The sequence below is a fragment of the Theropithecus gelada genome, chromosome 20 (assembly GCF_003255815.1).
Source record: "Theropithecus gelada isolate Dixy chromosome 20, Tgel_1.0, whole genome shotgun sequence".
In the NCBI taxonomy this organism is placed as follows: domain Eukaryota; kingdom Metazoa; phylum Chordata; class Mammalia; order Primates; family Cercopithecidae; genus Theropithecus; species Theropithecus gelada.
The window spans coordinates 51813833-51827503 of NC_037688.1; the positions used below are offsets into that span (position 1 = coordinate 51813833).

Genomic DNA, 13671 nt, shown 5'->3' on the forward strand with positions numbered 1-13671 from the left:
ATGGCCCTCGGGGCCCGTGGCCTCCTGCTGTTCCTGGCTGTGCCCGGTGGGTGACCTGGCCTGGGTATGAGGATGGGGGGGCATCTGCTTCCAGCCTGGATCCCTGGTGGGGGTGAAGCTGGGGGCCGGCCTGAGGGAGGGAGGAACACACTAAGCCCCCACCCTGTGGGGCCCCGTGTCTCCTCTGAGGAGACTGCAGCCCTGGCTGGAGGCCCGGCTGTCCGTGCCTGGGGACAGAGGCAGGAGGGAGGTGCGGGTGGGAGTTTGGGGTGCCGGGAGTCCCAGGACCCAGAATACTGGTGATTTCTCCCCTGAGCAGGACCTGGAGGGTGGGGAGGAGGCCCAGGCCTGAGGCCAAACTCCCGGCCTCCAGCTGCCGTTTATGGCCCGTGGCTGGTTCCACCCAGCCCTGGGCCAGTGAGACAACGGCTGACCCAGCCTCACCAGGCCGGGCCCCTCCGCTCAGGGCCAGGGCCCACCCCAGTGTCACCCTGAGGCCTGGCAGGGGCCTCTGGAGCCTGCACACCCCTCCCCTCGGCAGCCCCCCTCTATCCTGGGCCCTCCGTCTCTTTCCCGCAGGTGTGTCCCTCAGGGCTTTGCAGCCAGGTACGTCTCCAACAGGTGTGTGGTGTGGGGGTGGGTGCAGGCAAGGCCTGGCAGGGGGGCCTCGGAGACGACCCTCTCCTTCCCTGGGGGTCCCACTGGGGAGGCCATGGTTTGTCAGGTGGTTTCCGCTCACATCTCTCGGTTGAGGGAGGCTGGCCGGGGTCTGCTGCAGGGACCGTCTCCCCCACCACTGCGGTCAGTTTGTACCTTGGGAGATGCTTGGAGGCCGTGGAAACCACCTGGCCCTCCTCGAACTTCCTCCCCGCAGGGTCCCCACTGTGGCCCAGGAGCCAGCTGGGGGCTTCGCTGTGCGGGAGAGCCCACGCCCCACGCCCAGACCCACTCCCTGTCTATAAATCTCTACGTCTGTCTACATCCCAGCTTCCCTTCCGTGCAGCCGAGTGGCCACACTCCATTGCCAGCAAAATTATCCAGCTCAGGCGGCCCCAGGTGCGGCCGGTGGACCTCAAGCCGACTTCCTCTTAATTTCTTTCTAATTTACTGAGATGAACTTCACAGAAGATAAAGTTACATTATCAAGCGTCCAGCTCAGAGACCCTGAGCACCTCGGACAGTGCCGTGTACCCCCCAGTTCTATCCAGCTCCGAACATCTCCACCTCCCCTGAAGGAAAACTGCCCACTAGGCAGCCACTCCCGGCCTTCTCGGGGGCTCCACCGTTCTCTGAGCCCCTTTCTAGCTGCCCGGGAGCCCTGGTTAGTTTGTGGAGCACAGCACTTACAAACCGCAGCCTGCGCACTGGGCGTGCTCACGGCTGCTGGCTGTCATTTCTGCTGCATCCGCAATGCTTGCGGGGAAAGGCCGGCAGACAGGGAAGCTGAAGAGGGAAGTCCCCGAGAAGGCAGGTGTGGTCAGGGAAGGCTTCCTGGAGGAAGCACAGTGGGCTTCTTGGGATCCCCACCAGCCACCCCTTCCTCCTTCGACTTAGGGTGTGGCCAGCCGCAGCATTCGGGTGCAGGAGGCCGCATCGTGGGGGGCCACGCTGCCCAGGCCGGTGCATGGCCATGGCAGGCCAGCCTCCGCCTGCGGAGGGTGCACGTGTGTGGCGGGTCCCTGCTCAGCCCCCAGTGGGTGCTCACAGCTGCCCACTGCTTCTCTGGGTGAGTGTCTGGCTGGGCAGGGGCAGTCTGAACGTCCACAGGCCTGAGTGGGGCCTACGCCAACGCACAGGCTTCCACTGGGTCTTCACTCACTCTGAGGCTTGGGAACTCAGCCTGTTCCCTTCCAGTGGAAAGGGAGGAGCTGGCTGCCCACTCTCTGTGAGGTTCTGCCGGTCTCTGCTCACCTCTAGGGACCGACGGCTCCCTCCCGCGCCCCCACCGCTGTCTCTTCATGTGAAACTGAGCTTGCAATCTGCCTCCTGACCAGCCCCTGCTGGTCTCGGGTGTGCTGCTGGCTTTTCCGGGCGCTGGCAGGAACCCCAAGGTGCTGCCGTGGTCCTTGGACCCTGGAGGGCGAGGCCACTGCCCAGGCTGTGTGTGTCCTGAGCCCAGGAGGGAAGAGCTGGGCTTCCGATGCCCGCAGGGGTGGGGTCTGGGCAGAGCCGATGCTCACCTCCGGCCTCTGCAGCCAGCCCCTCTCAGGGCACTGATGCCTGCAACACCCACCCACCTTCCCTCCCAGGTCCCTGAATTCTTCCGATTACCAGGTGCACCTAGGGGAGCTGGAGATCACTCTGTCTCCCCACTTCTCCACCGTGAGGCAGATCATCCTGCACTCCAGCCCCTCAGGACCGCCGGGGTCCAGCGGGGACATCGCCCTGGTGCAACTCAGTGTCCCCGTGACCCTCTCCAGCCGGATCCTGCCCGTCTGCCTCCCGGAGGCCTCAGATGACTTCCGCCCTGGGAGCCAGTGCTGGGTGACTGGCTGGGGCTACACGAGGGAGGGAGGTGAGGAGCCTGCGTGGGGATGCTAGGATGGAGGGAGGCAAGGGCAGCTGGAAGAGAGCTGGCTTGAGGGATGCTGATGCCACCACCTGCTCCTGGTGGCCTGCACACCCGGCCAAGGCCGCCCCCATCGGCTGTCCCTTTTCAAAGCCTATCGTGTGGGTCCAGAGCAGCGGCCAAACATCAGATCACAACCCACGTGCCATGACGAGGGTCACAGTGGCATTGGACTTGTGTCTGGCAAGGTCTCCCATCCCCCCAGGGCAGGGCCTGGTGCTCCAACCTTCCCTGAAGCCTGTCTCCCCCACCCCAGAGCCTCTGCCATCCCCCTACAGCCTTCAGGAGGTGGAAGTCTCCGTGGTGGACACAGAGACCTGCCGCCGGGACTACCCTGGCCCTGGGGGCAGCATCCTTCGGCCCGACATGTTGTGTGCCCAGGGCCCCGGGGATGCCTGCCAGGTGAGCCCGCCAGGCCGTGACAGAGGACGGGGGTGGGTGCAGCCCGGGGGGGGCTCCCCACCTTCTCGGCTCCCCATGCTCGCCTTCTCTGTCCTCAGGATGACTCCGGAGGGCCCCTGGTCTGCCAGATGAATGGTGCCTGGGTGCAGGCTGGCATTGTGAGCTGGGGTGAGGGCTGCAGCCGCCCCAACAGGCCAGGGGTCTACACCCGTGTCCCCGCCTATGTGAGCTGGATCCGCCGCCACACCACAGCCTCAGGGGGCCCAGGGTCTGGGTACCCCCGGCTCCCCCTCCTGGCTGGTTTCTTCCTCCCCGGACTCTTCCTTCTGCTCGTCTCCTGTGTCCTGCTGGCCAAGTGCCTGCTGCGCCCGTCTGGGGATGGCGCTCCCTTCCCCGCCCCTGACTGATGGCAGGAATCCAAGCGCATTTCTTAAATAAGTTACTATTTATTCCGCTCCGCCCCCGCCCTCTCCCTTGAGAAGCTGAGTCTTCCGCATCAGATTATTGCAACATTTAACCTGAATTTAAAAGCACACAAAACAAAGGTGTCAACGGGAATCTCGCGGCCAAAGCCCCCAGATGGAGGGGAGGCCCGATTTGCGTCGGTGCCAGGCGCGTTACTCCACGGAGTCGGCTCCTTAGTGATGTGATGTCACCGTCTCCCAGAGTCACAGGACGCTTCTGGGAAGCCCGAGCGGAACGGAAAGGGCGGTGGCTGGAAGGGGAGGGTGGTGAGGGCGTGACAGGCGGACAAGAACTCAGACTGTGAGTGAAGGTGGCCTTGGGCCGCGGTGGCCGCACCTGCTGCCGGCAAAGGCCCAGGCCCCCAGTGAGTGTCCTGTAACAATGCGCAGCCTGAGAGGGCGCAGCCTGGTACCTTCCCCTCTCTGGCGGGTGCCTGGTCTTCATCCCACAAACGCAGCTTCTCTCACGACGGGACGCTGACCCAGCCGCCCGCACAGCCTCGGCTGGCAGCAAAACTCCAAGAAGCCCGAACCAGAACGGACGGGGGCTCGCGGGGCCCAGCAGCCACTCCTGCTTCACTGGGCAGAGAACCAGGGCCTGGGCTGTCATCCTCCCCGGGCCTCTCTGCTCACGACGGGACCCAAGTCAGGGTCCACGCACGGCTCCGCCTGGGCCACCACCCCAGCGGGGCCCCCAGACCCCAGTGCCAAAGCGCTGTGCGGCACCAAGCCCCGAGCTACACGGGGTCATCTGTACCATCCCCTGGGGCAGGCGTGGCTGAGGGGGACCCTGGTTTCTCCAGAGGACACTGGGGGACTGTGAGGTACGGCCCCCGCCTCTTCTCTGGGGGGTCACTGACGGGCATGGGAGGCTCTGTTTCTGGGGGTTCCAGGAGCACTATGGCCCCTGAAGAGGAAGCTCTGGGTTCTGGGGTCACGCTGTGGCTACCGTCCAAGAAAGGGTCTCCACTGGGGCCCCCGAGGTCCAGCGGCTCGAAGGCAAAGCTGGGGACGGTCAGGTGCTCGGCCCGGCAGGAGGCCTGGCCCCAGCGCTCCCCCTTCGCTGCAGGGTCCCCTCCGGTGCCTGAGCCCTCTGTGGGCTCCAGGGAGTCCCTGTGAGGGGCGGCCTCACAGGACGGGGTTCTGCGCCTCAGGGTGGTGCTGCCGCCCTCCGCTGCAGGGGGCCGCGCGGAGCCCTCATCCTCCGCAGGGGGTTCCACCGAGATGCAGGGGGGGCTCATCTTCTTCTTTCTGCGCGCACCCAGAGCGGGCTCGGCCTCGGGGCCCCAGGCCTTGGCCTCCCCAGGCTCCCCGCTGCCCAGCTCCGCCGAGGGCCGCCACTGCTCATCCGTCCGGCCCGGCTTGTCCAGGAAGCCCTGAGCGTCCACACTGTAGAGCCTGCGCAGGTCCCGCTCGCCGCCGGCCACGGGAGAGGCTTCGGGGCCCTGGGGCTCGGCTGCGGGCTGCCAGGGGCAGGCGGAGCTGGTGATGTGGCTGACCTCCTCGTCGGCTGGGTCCGAGGCCTCGGCCTCCTCTCCGCCTGGGGCTGCCGTCCGGCTGGAGACGCAGCGCTGTCCGAAGGTGTGCTTCCGGGTGCGGGTGCTGGCGGGCCGTGGGGAGCGTGGGGGAGACTGCAGGGAGCCCCCCTGGGACACCGGCCTCACCAGGGTTTTCTCGCCAGTCTCCGCAGGGTCCAGGGTGTCCCTAGGGCCGTCAATCTGCCCTTCCAAGGAATCAGCGCGCACAGCCTCCTGTAGGATGTGGAAGCAAAGTGAGGAGCACGACCCTGGGAGAGCCCTATCGGTGGCCGGGGCCTGGGGACCCCTCACCATCCAGGTCCTAGAGAGGCCAACGTGGGCAGGTCCCCTGGGTGGCTCCTGACCCTCGAGATGGGGCTGGAAGCCACTGGTGTGGACATCCCAGTCTCACTCCTGACCTGTGAGGCTCCTGGGGAAAGCCTGTACCCGCTACTCTGCAGGCACAGATGCCACGGCCCCCAGGGGCACAGAGCTGAGGCTATCTCCCCACCCCGGAACACCAGCAGCCCAGCTGGGCACCCCCAGGATGGGGCTCTCCTAACTGCTCCCATGCGGTACGGGGGTCTTGCACTGGGCAGCAAGAGGCAGGGAGAGGAAGGAAGAGGAGCTGAGGCTGCAAGTGGGTGAGGCTGGGACATCTGAGCACAAGCCAGGACCGGAGAAGCCGCTGTCTGCCCACCATGGGACACACGCCCGCATGGGGCCTGGAAAATTGCCGTCTGCCTGTCATGGGGTGGGCCTGAGAAACTGCTGTTTGCCCACCCTGGGGCCTGGGGCCTGAGGCTGTGGTTCCAAGAAGATTCGGGTCCCCGTAGCCGGGAGCTCTGTAGCCACAGACAGGCTCACAGGCCTGAAGACCCACCTGGGCCCAATGCTCCGCGATCCACCAAGCAGCAGGCAGAAAACTTCAGAGCCCCAAGGACCCAGTGCCACCCTCCCTGGGCCTTGTCCTCATCTGCTGGTCCTTCAGATGAGAGAGGGCATCCCTGTAAGCCCCCCACCCCCGTCAGCCTCCACTGCAGGCAACAGCTTCTCCTACCTGTCTGCAGAGCAGCCGGCTGAGGCTGGGGGAGCGGGCTGTGCCCCGAGGGGACAGGGCGTGGAGGGTCTCGCTGCTCCTGGCTGGGGACAACACAGCCAATGGGATCTGGAGGGAGGCACAGGACTCCGCGGGTGGCGAGTGTGCAGAGGCCACGGAGCCTGGGGCAGGGGAGAATCTAAGCTGGCAGCTCTGCCCCTGCCTTCCCGCCCAGCTTCCACCCACCCCATCCTCCCCCAACCTGCCACCACCCTCCTTCCCGCCCAGTTTCCACCCACCCCGTCCTCCCCCAACCTGCCACCACCCTCCTTCCTGGCCAGCCCTGGCCCGATCCGTCCTCCCTCTCACCTGCCCACCCAGTCCTCCCCTCATCTGCCCACACCCGGCCTCCCCGACCTGGCCTCCATCCTCCCTCCTGCCTGCCCCCATCCTCCTTCCCACCCACCCTCCCTCCTGCCCCACCCTGGCCTGCCCCATCCTCCTCCCTGTCCGGCCATCCTCCCTCTCACTGCACTGTCCTGCTTCCCACCCAGCCCGTGTCTTCCTGCTGGCCCCACCGGCTGCCGTACCCAGGGGGGTGCTGGCCCCATAGGTCTCCATCTCCACCTCCTGCAGCGGGCGGGGGTGGGGCGCCGCCGCAGGCACCACAGGCCGGAACATGTAGCTGTCGTTGGGCAGTGAGAGCATCCTGGACACGGACACCTTGCGTGCGACAAGGAGGTTTGGGGTGTCCCTGGCGCCCGGACTCTCCTGGGGCGAGGGAGGCCTGTCTGCATCCACCCGGCGTGCACCCCCGGGGCCCTGCGCCAGCTCCAGCTCGATCTCGGCGTCCAACTCTGCATCCTCGCGTGCCTCCTTGTTGCTCTCCTCCAGGTGCTTCATGAGCACGGCCACCACCACGTTCACCAGCACGAACTGGGCCACCAGCACAAAGGTCACGAAGTAGACGGGCGACAGCGCCGGCAGGTAGCTCAGGCAGTGCTTGTCCTCACGGGTGCACTCGCGCAGCGTGTCCTGCGGCGGGGGGCAGCTGCAGGCTGGGGTCCACACCCACCTGTGGGCACCGCCCTGGGAGTGCCATGCCCTTCCCCCTGCCCGGCAAGGACGGACCCGGCCCAGTCCTGGGAAAACCTGAAATACCACTGGGGTTGCCAGGTACCAGGGTCACGGCCATGGCAGGTACCTTCATGATCCCGTTCCAGTTGTCCCCCGTGGACACGCGGAACAGTGTGAGGAAGGCCATGCCGAAGTTGCTGAAGGTGGCGTGCCTGCTCAGGCCCTCGCAGGGGTTGTCTTCACTGCACTCTGAAGGGAGGGACACCCCGCCCGGTCAGCCGCGCCTGCTCTGGGTGGAGGCGGGACATACACCCAGCCTCCACATGCTCCCTGGGGAGCCCAGAGGCAGGGTCAGCCCAGAGGATGTGGATGACGAGGCCCCGGTGGTTCGACCTGCCCAGCAGAGGCTGACCCTGGGTGTGAGGCCGGAGCCCCTGGGCTGAGGCCTCTGCTGCCGCACGTTGGCTGAGACTCATCAGGCCTGGCGGCTGCGACCCCAAACCGTGGAAGAAACATCATTGTCTGTGTCTGGGACTGTGCATGGTGGGGGGCAAGTGGGGGCTGGCTGACCAGAATCAAGCTTGCCCGGTGGACAGATGCTGGACTGTGACAATGTCACACCTGTCAGAACGGGGCTCGGGGGAGAGACCTGGCAGGGACTGGGCTGTCTGAAGTGGGACCCGGTAGGGGGGCAGGGCTGGGCCATCTAAGGAGGGTCCCTGCCTGCCCCGCCCAGCCTGGGCCTGGGCCGAGGCTGAGGCCTGGGTGGGGGCCTCAGGAAGCTATAGCCACCAGGTGAGGGGACACAGCCAGCATTTGTCTCCAGGGACCACGTGGCATTAGGGATGGCGGCGTGTGTTTCCAGATGTTTGTGTGTGCACGTCTCCACGTGTACTCGCTTCCCCTCGTGTGTGGCAGGCATCCCTGTGTCTGTGTTCCTGTGTGCACGTCTGCATACGTGTCACAAGCCTGGGTGCAGGCCTCTACGTTGACACAGGAGCCTCGGCCTCGTGCAGAAAAGGCTCGGACGCAGGCCCGAGTGAGGACGCCCAGCGGGTGTGTGGCCCCCATCACGCCCCGCACTGTTCGCAGGCATGTGACTGCATTGTGAGTGGACGGGCACGGGGGTGCCTATCAGGACCCCGTGTGTGCCAGGAGGAGGGCACAGGGGCCACTCACCCAGCCTCCCGAACAGCTCCACTCCCAGCGCAGCATAGATAAAAAACAGGAGCATGAAAAGAAGGCCCAGGTTGCCCACCTACATGAGAGAGAAGCAGAGCCGGGTCAGGCAGGCGGGCAGGGAGGCCTCAGCCCATGCTGCAGGGCACTCGGCGCCTCAGCCACCAGGCCCCACCTGCCCACCCTCTTCCAGGCGCTCCCACCCCAAGCCAAGTGGAAGCAAGTTCCCAGAGCTGGGCGGGGACCCCCGTTCCTCAGCCCCACGCCCCTTTTGGGGCTCCATGGCCTCACCAGGTAGACAGACACAACCTACCCCTCCGTGCTCGCCCACACTGGCTTCTCTCTTTGCGCCCTCCCCCTGAGCATCAGCCTCTGGCCCAGAGCCCACTCCACATTCTCTGCCTAGCAGGTTCCCCCAGGGCTCTGGCCCACCCTGTTCAGGGGCTACCTCAGAGATTCCATGGCGGGGCCCAGGCCGGCACGCGGTTGACTGAGGGGTCCTGGCAGGTGGCCTGGGCCTCACCCCTCCCCTGCCACAGCTCTTCTGTGGACCACCCCACCAGCCCCAGCATCTGCACACACTGCCCCGCCGGGCGGCGCACCCTCCAAGGCTGGCCAGGCCTGCCCTACTCCACGTCCCTCCTCTGCACAGCTGAGCACCTGGTGAAGTGGCACCGGGCCCTCGGGAGTGTTACTCAGACGAAGCTAGGCACACCGCTGAGGACAGGGTGAGTGGGGACGGCTGAGGTGGGAGGCAGAAGACAGGCAGGGGGCAACTGACAGATGGCGCAGAGACGGGAAATGACTGGAAAGAGGAGGTGCCAGGTGCATGGGCAGCTGTGGGGGTGGCAGGTGGCTGGGAACATGGCTGGGCTGGTGGATAGATGGACACGAAGGTTGGACAGGTGTACTAGAGACTATGGACAGGACACTGCATTGGGTCTCTTGGCTGTGGAGGCCAAAAAGGATCTGGGCAGGGGCCAGGGGCACAGGAAGCAGGGAGGCTGGGCCCATGTGGGCTCTGAGGGGGACCCAGGCCTGCGGCTGACGCCTGTATCCTGGGTGTGGTCCTGGGCGCACACACACCCGCCCTGGCCACCTGCTGCACTCTGCCTGGATCCCTCCGGCTCTCCACAGCCCCTGCCTTTGGAAGTGCACTGGGCAGGTGGCCCCAGTTACGGGTCCTGCCCAGAGGACTGAGGCCAGGGGGCAGCGGCTGGATCCACCTCTCCCAGCCCGGCCAAGCCACGCACTGCACACAGCAGGGACACGGCTTCAGCCGTCGCACAACCGAGGGACCAGAGAAACAAATGAGGAAGAGCGGGGGCGGCGAGGCCCTCCCTGCAACCTCATCTTTCGGGGGCGTGTGGGGCCTGCGCTGAGGATGGTGAGGGCTCCACCTACCTGGGGCAGGGCTTGCACGACGGTGTCCAGCAGGGCGCGCATGCCCGTGGCCATCTTCAGCAGCTTCAGCACTAGGGCCGGGAGCTGAGCGTCAGCAGGGCTGGGCTGGGGACCCTGGTCGCGCCTACCCTCACTCCCACCTAAGGCCGAGCCCCCACCCTCCACCCACAGAGGGCACCTGGCGGGCGCGCGGGCACCTACCCCGGGCGATGCGGAGCACACGCATGATGCGGATGATGGTGGGGTTGATGGGCAGCGCCGCGCTCATCTCTATCTCCTCCAGCGTGATGCCCATGAGTGACAGCAGCACGATGGCCAGGTCCAGCTGGTTCCACCTGCGAGGCCGCAGGCTCAGCGCACACGCCCGGGGTCCCCGCCTCGGCTCAGCAGCATCACTTCTGCCGACCCCCGTGGAAAAGCCTGCGGCCGCACCTGCCCCAGCCCCTAGAGCCCTGAGGGGCCCCCAGAACCCGAGACGGCCCTGCCCCACACACCTGTCCTTGAAGAACCGACGGAACCCAAACGCCACCAGCTTCAGTGCAGCCTCGAAGACAAACACGATGGTGAACACGTAGTTGCAGTACTTGAGGGCCTCGTCCAGCGACTGGAGGTGGAGGGTCGGGCTGGCTGAGGTGGGGCTGGGGCCACCCCTCTTCCCCTGGCTCCCACTCTGCACGCCTGTGAGTGACCCCGGGGGCCGGCCCTGGAGGCTCCCAGGTCAGCTCAGCAGCTCCTTCCTGGGCACCGGGAGCCTCTTCGGCCCTCCTCCAGCCCAGCACACAGACAGTGCTCCGAAGCGTCTGACCAGGTGAATGAGTGAAAGCTACTCTCCCAGCATCCACAGGCCCAGCTGAACGCCACGGTCTCCGGTCCGGGAAGCCACCCTGAGCTGCCTGCCCACTTCACATGCTGCAGCCATCTGGGCGCCCCGGCGGCAGTGTCCCGGCCTCCCAACTGTCCCCTACCGACCTGAGCACCTCGGGTGCATGGGGACATGGGCTCACAGGGCCCAACTCTGAGCACCTACGGTATGCAACCTGGGCTGGGCTGGGAGGCACTGCCCGGATGGACCCTGAAGCCCCCCGCCCTCTGAGGACGAACCTCTGGGGAGGGAAGACCCTGCCCCTCCCAGCCCAGGCTCCTGGTCTCTGGCCACGGCCATCCTCAGCTCCACACAAAATGCGTTCCACAGAGCTGAGTCCGCTCAGCCTCAAAGGCTTACTGCTACCCAGAGACTACCTCCTTCCTCTGAAAGGCTGGGAGGACCACGTCCTTCCACTGAGGAAAGGATAGGATACAGGGGGACCTGAGTAAAGAGAAACTCCACCTCAGGCCCGCCTGTCTCCTGCCAGCCTCCTCACGGGTGGGACGCGCACGGCCAGGCTGGGGAGGGGCCTCCAGGGCAGGGGGAGGGGAGTTTCAATCAATGTTAAAAGAAAGACTTGTTTTCACACAAAATCTCCACATCCCCCGTGCAAACCCCAGTGAGGGCTCAGCGGAGCGCCAGTCCTGGGTTGTACGTGCTGTTAGCTGCCCCACTGGGGGTGCCCCAGCCCCAGGGCCCTCTTGTCGCCCTGGTGTGGGGGAAGGAAGGGCCCCCTCGCCACCCTGGTCTGCGGGAAGGAAGGACCCTCTCGCACCCACCTTCGGTTGGTTATAGTGCTCCATGGACATGGTGATGACATTGACGCAGATAATGAAGGTGATAAAGAGATCGAGATAGTGGCTGGTGCACAGCGAGTGAATGGAGCGGCGGGTGGGCGAGTAGTCGGCATAGTAGGGCCGGCGCTGGGCCTCTGTAGGGAGGGCGGCCGTGAGCGCCAGCTGGAAGGGCTGCCCCAGGCTCCTGCAGACCCCATTCTCTTCCCAGGTGGCCAAGTGTAGGGGAGAAGTGGGCGCCCAGGCTCAGATGTGAAGACGGGGCTGGCCCTGCCTCATGGCAGGGTTCACGTCAGACTGGAGGAGGGGGATTCACTCAGGGAAGGGACCCTGTTCTAGGTGAGATGCAGCTCACTGGGAAGCTGGCCAGGCCAGGAGGCCTGGGCTGGAGCAGGCCCTGGGGGCAAGCCGCCGACTAACCACCTCCTCAGCAACGCGGCCGCATCCTGGGCAGACCCCAAGAGTGGGTCCGAAGCTGAGACGGCTTCCCCACATCCCACCTGGCTGCCTGGCACACCCTGCCCTCCTGGAGCTCCCAGATTGGCACACCACATGGTTGGGCCCCTCTCTGAGAGCCGGGCCCACAAGGCCTCACTGGAGCAGAGATGAGAGCGTGACCTGCCCTCTGGCCACCAGCCCAAGTCCCTCCCCTCCCCATCATCCAAGGGGCCATGGGCTGTGGTCTAGGGTCTGCCAGACTCCAGACCATCTGAAGTCGGTGCCCACCATCTGCGTGTGTCTCCCAGGCGGGTGTGCACTGAACGCTCGGCCTCCAGGGCCCCTCCACGCACGAGGAGGAGCTCCCGCAGGTGAAGGCGTGAGCTGCCACCACACCCCAGCACCCGCCTCAGCCACAGAACCACACACGGGTGGGGACCACTGGCCCAGGGCCTGGAAGAGCAGGATACACCCCCCGCCCGACCCCCATGCTCTGCGGGCCAGCATGCAGTCACGGAAGCACTCAGTGCAGCCTGGGCAGCCAGAGGGGGCCAGCGGACAGTCGGGCTGGACCAGCAAGGACACAGGGCAGCCACAGGCCTGCAGGGGTGTGGGTGGCCCCTCATTGCTCTGGGTGTCCTGGTGCACGGCAGAGATGCAGGCAGACTGTGAGCCGGGCACAGCCACACGCATGCATGCACACAGCAGCCCAGGCACCAGCGGGCGAGCGCAGCCCGTCCCCGCGCCACACACCCAGCACCTCCAGCTGCCTGTGCCCGCCCTGCGGAGGACCCCAGCAGGCCTGGGATGCCCGCCCTTCCCCGAGCAGCGGCCGCAGGAGCGGGGCCTGAGGCATGCAGGGCAGGGCCAGTACCTGGGCTGGGGAAAGTGCCTGGAAAAACAAGGAGATGGTCTGAGGGCTAAGGGCGTGGGGGCACTCGGGCCTGGAGCCCTCCCTGATCTCCCTCAGGCCCCGTGTTTCGGGGGCTGTGCTGGCTCCTTGTGGAGTAAGGACTCGGTGGGGAACCTGCCCCTTGGGCACTGGGGATGGGGTTGGGGGCGCCCCCTCTCTTGCTGTGGCGGGCTCCCCCAGCGGCCCTCTCCGGCCAGCCCCTCCAAGGCCCGGCCCCCATGCAGGCCCAGGCAAGGCGGGTGGCGTGCAGAGCCATTCGGGGAGGCTGGGGCTGGAGCAGGCAGGGCTGAAGGGCCCGGTGGGCACACAGGTACCGACCCGCCACCGCCACCGGGAGCGCCTTACTCCTGCGCCTCCTCTCCAGGCGCCGTAGCCGCTTCTCCTCACGCCGCCGCGCCTCCTCCGCCTCCTGGTGCTGCCGGCACTTGTGGAAGTTCTCGACCACGACTCCCACGAACATGTTGAGCACGAAGAAGCTGACGATGAGCAGGAAGGAGATGAAGTACAGCAGCATCCAGGGGTTGTGGTTCTGCACGGGCTGCGGCACAGAGCTGGTGGGTCCCCGCCCAGGTGCCCTACCCAGGACGGCCCCCCGAGTCCCCAGAAGCCAAGACAGCCACTCGGGGGAGACCCTGAGGTGACCCGGCCACCCGCCTGTGCACACCTGCTGGTCCACGCCGACGGCGTCCAGCCCGTCGTACATGATGTTCACCCAGCCGTCCTTGGACGACAGCACGAACAGCGACATCAGGGCCTGAGGGCCAGAGCCAGGGTCCCTGAGGAGGGCTGGAGCTGGGGTCGCTGGCCCTCTCGCTCCAGGGGGTTCTGGAGACCCCCCCCCCCACCTCCTGCCGCCGCCTGCCCACCTGGCCCAGGTTGTCGAAGTTGTACTTGCGCCTCACCCAGCGGTAGTGGGCGGCCCGGCACTGCGCCTTGGTGGAGATGTTCCTGGTGTCGCCGCCCTCGCAGTAGTAGAACTTCCCTTTGAAGAGCTGACGGGTGCGGCGGTC

The 13671-nt window shown here is 66.3% G+C and overlaps 2 protein-coding genes across 3 annotated transcripts in view; one reads left to right on the top strand and one right to left on the bottom strand.

The window, feature by feature from the left end:
- Positions 1 to 3515, top strand: TPSG1 (tryptase gamma 1). Its single transcript, XM_025370174.1, has 6 exons — positions 1 to 46; positions 580 to 606; positions 1555 to 1726; positions 2250 to 2515; positions 2826 to 2971; positions 3070 to 3515. The coding sequence occupies exons 1-6, from the start codon at positions 1 to 3 to the stop codon at positions 3376 to 3378; spliced, it is 966 nt and encodes a 321-aa protein (XP_025225959.1). The 3' UTR covers positions 3379 to 3515.
- CACNA1H (calcium voltage-gated channel subunit alpha1 H) overlaps positions 3395 to 13671 on the bottom strand; it is a 66974-nt gene continuing 56697 nt past the window's right edge. Inside the window, exons 22-34 of one of the 2 annotated variants that reach the window (XM_025370172.1) lie at positions 13528 to 13653; positions 13326 to 13415; positions 13007 to 13199; positions 12623 to 12640; positions 11296 to 11447; positions 10146 to 10255; positions 9853 to 9986; positions 9652 to 9722; positions 8248 to 8326; positions 7196 to 7317; positions 6582 to 7026; positions 6013 to 6173; positions 3395 to 5186 (exon numbers count right to left, since the gene is read on the bottom strand). In XM_025370172.1, coding sequence (XP_025225957.1) covers positions 4173 to 5186; positions 6013 to 6173; positions 6582 to 7026; positions 7196 to 7317; positions 8248 to 8326; positions 9652 to 9722; positions 9853 to 9986; positions 10146 to 10255; positions 11296 to 11447; positions 12623 to 12640; positions 13007 to 13199; positions 13326 to 13415; positions 13528 to 13653 — 2715 coding nt within the window. In that variant the 3' untranslated portion in view covers positions 3395 to 4172. The remainder of the gene's footprint in view (positions 5187 to 6012; positions 6174 to 6581; positions 7027 to 7195; positions 7318 to 8247; positions 8327 to 9651; positions 9723 to 9852; positions 9987 to 10145; positions 10256 to 11295; positions 11448 to 12622; positions 12641 to 13006; positions 13200 to 13325; positions 13416 to 13527; positions 13654 to 13671) is intronic. The other variant, XM_025370173.1, reaches the window with a different exon arrangement.